At 40.5% G+C, this 2765-nt stretch overlaps 1 protein-coding gene across 1 annotated transcript in view; it reads left to right on the top strand.

Moving 5' to 3' along the window:
* The first annotated feature begins 1396 nt into the window (after positions 1–1396).
* Positions 1397–2765, top strand: part of NFATC4 (nuclear factor of activated T cells 4) — a 15829-nt gene continuing 14460 nt past the window's right edge. Inside the window, exon 1 of the mRNA XM_044660059.1 lies at positions 1397–1434. Within this exon, the coding sequence (XP_044515994.1) occupies positions 1397–1434 (38 nt within the window). The remainder of the gene's footprint in view (positions 1435–2765) is intronic.

The raw sequence follows: 2765 nt of genomic DNA, 5'->3' as shown, positions 1-2765 counted from the left end.
ATGAGTGAGGACTAGAACAGAATACTGTATCTGGAGTCAGAGGATCTGAGTGTGCAGCTTATCTCTGCTAGTAACTTCCTGTGACTTTGGGTGTGTTACTTAATCTTTCTAGCTCTTAGTTACCTCATGTGTAAAATGAGGGGTTTAGGTAGCCCAACCATTCTGAAAAGCAATTTGGAAAACATTATTTAAATGGGACATAACCCTTGACCCAGCAATGCCACCACTAGGTCTATGTCCTAGATCAGTGGTTCCCAAACTTTTTTGGCCTACCACCCCCTTTCCAGAAAAAATGTTACTTAGCACCCCTGGAAATTAATTTTAAAAAAATTTAATAGCAATTAATAGGAAAGATAAATGCACCTGTGGCCATCACCGCTTTCCTGGATCGCTGCAGCACCCACTAGGGGGCAACGGCGCCCACTTTGGGAATCACTGTCCTAGACAGATCAAAGACGGAGGGAAAAGACCCATATGTACAAAAATATTTATAGCAGTTTGTTTTTAAAGTAGTAGCAAAGATTTAGAAACTGAGGGGATGTCCATTAATTAGGGAATGGCTGACTGAATTATGGTATGTGATGGAATACTATTGTTCTACGAGAAATGAGGAGAATAGTTTCAGAAAAAATGGTTTCAGAAGAGTTGTATGAACTGGTTTATAGTGAAACAAGTAGGACCAAGAGAACATCACATACAATAATAAGAATATTGTAAAGGTAAGAAGTTTGCAAAGACTTAGGGACTCTTAGGGATCAGTACAATGACCAACCATAATGCTCATGATGAAAAATGTTATCCACTTCCAGATAGAGAATTGAGGGACTCAAACTTTCCCTTTCCTTCCCATGACCAATGTGAGAATTTTTTTTATATCATTATACATATTGGTGATGGGCTTTGTTTTTCTGTCATCTTAATGGGTTCAGGAGAAGGAGGGAGGAGTAAGAGAATTCAGAACTGAAAATAAAGTTGTATTTCACAAAAAATAAAGGCACCACACCTTTGCAATCTTAGAATGAACAGTCTTCACTCTAACATCTAAGGTGTTTTGTGACCAGTTAAGCTGCACGGATCTGCATTAATTGGATTTAAGTGAGGCAAAATTGCACAAAAGTCATCAGCCTCATTCTCTCCTCCAGAGGACAAGAATCAGGACCTCTGGTGATGGCCCAGGATGCAGAATGCAGTGGATGGCCTTGGCATCTTTAGTGTCTGACCAAGTTTTTCTAAGTGCTCTACAGTGCCTGTCTTCATGGCCTTTGGAACAAATTGTTCTCATATGCCAATTCCACTGGAGGAATTCTTCATATGTTTTTGGTAGATATCCCCCTAACTCACTGACTGGTTTAAGGCTTGTTGATTAACTTCAACCTGGTTTATCCTGTCTACCAAGATGATTTTCTGGGGTGTGGCTGCTTGTTGCCATCATAGGTGAGGGGGTGGGGGGACACCAAAAATGAATGAGCATCCCTGAAAAGGGCTTGGCAAGACCTCACACCAGAGGGGCTAGTCCTCTTCTAATGCCTCATGCATTAGAACAACAATCTTTAAAAAATATGGGAAAGAGATTAGTTCAATACGAGGTGTTAGAAAGTAGGACATAACGAGGATCAGGAACAGCTTTGTGTACTTGAGCTACATCTTGAAGAAAGAAAGGGCTCTGACAAGGGGAAGCTGAGGAGAGAGAGCATTCTAGGTGCACAGAACAACCAGTGACAATGTGAATAAATGAAAGACATCCAGTTTGACTGGTCTATAGAATGCCTGAAGGCATAGTGTACTATGAAGTTGAGAAGATAGCTTGGAGTCAGAATATGAAGGGTTTAAAAAAACCAAACAGAAGAATTTATATTTGATCCTGGAGATGATAGAAAGCCATTAGAGTAGGAGAGTGACATGTTCTGGCCTGTTGTTTGTTTGTTTTTTAAACACTTAACTTAGTATCAATTCTAAGACAGAAGAGTGACAAGTTCTAGGCAACTGGGCTTAAGTAACTTGCCTAGAGTCACAAAGCCAGGGAGTATCTGAGGTCGAATTTGAACCCAGAACCTTCAGTCTCCAGGTCTGGTGCTCTATCCACTGTGCTACCTAGCTGCTCCTATGGCCTGGGCTTAAGGAAAATCACTTTGGATACATTAGAATGAGGAGAGGCTTGCAATAAGGAGAGCAATTAGGTCATTGCAATAACCTAGACAAAATATGATAAGTGCCTAAACAAAGGTGGTAGTTGTTTGAATAGAAAGGAGTGTCTGGTAGGATTCAAGAGAAGTTGTATAGGTAGAAACAGACTGGACAGGATCACCTCTTCTGTTAACTCAGAAGTTACTAGGTTTATGCTGTATTGCTTTAAGTCATCTTTACTCTCCTTAGTTATATTTGTCTTGTCTCCTTAAGAAGCTTTTAGGCCCCTTGAAGGCTGGATTGTGTTTTATATTTATTTGCATCACCTACAGAGTAGATTATATAGTAAGCTAACCAAATACTTGTTAGTTAATTACCAAATGATCCCCATTTAAAAGGAAAAAACAAGTTACCTAAATTGAGAAGCTGACGCTATGGGGCAGCAGAGAGAAGAAGAAAATAGAGGAAAGAAGTTATGGAGAGTTTGAGAGGAGGAAAAGGATGACTAATAGCTAGGATCACCAGGAGGCAGCAGGGAGTGGGAAGATACTAACAGCTCCAGTTTCCTCTCTCCCAAACCCCCATAGCTTTCCAAAGGTCATTTAGTCCATTCCCTTCGTGACCACTTCTTTCTCGGCTCA

Source organism: Gracilinanus agilis, chromosome 2 (genome assembly GCF_016433145.1).
Source record: "Gracilinanus agilis isolate LMUSP501 chromosome 2, AgileGrace, whole genome shotgun sequence".
In the NCBI taxonomy this organism is placed as follows: Eukaryota; Metazoa; Chordata; class Mammalia; order Didelphimorphia; family Didelphidae; genus Gracilinanus; species Gracilinanus agilis.
Note: the sequence above shows the minus strand (reverse complement) of the source record. Positions and strands in the feature narration are given on the sequence as shown.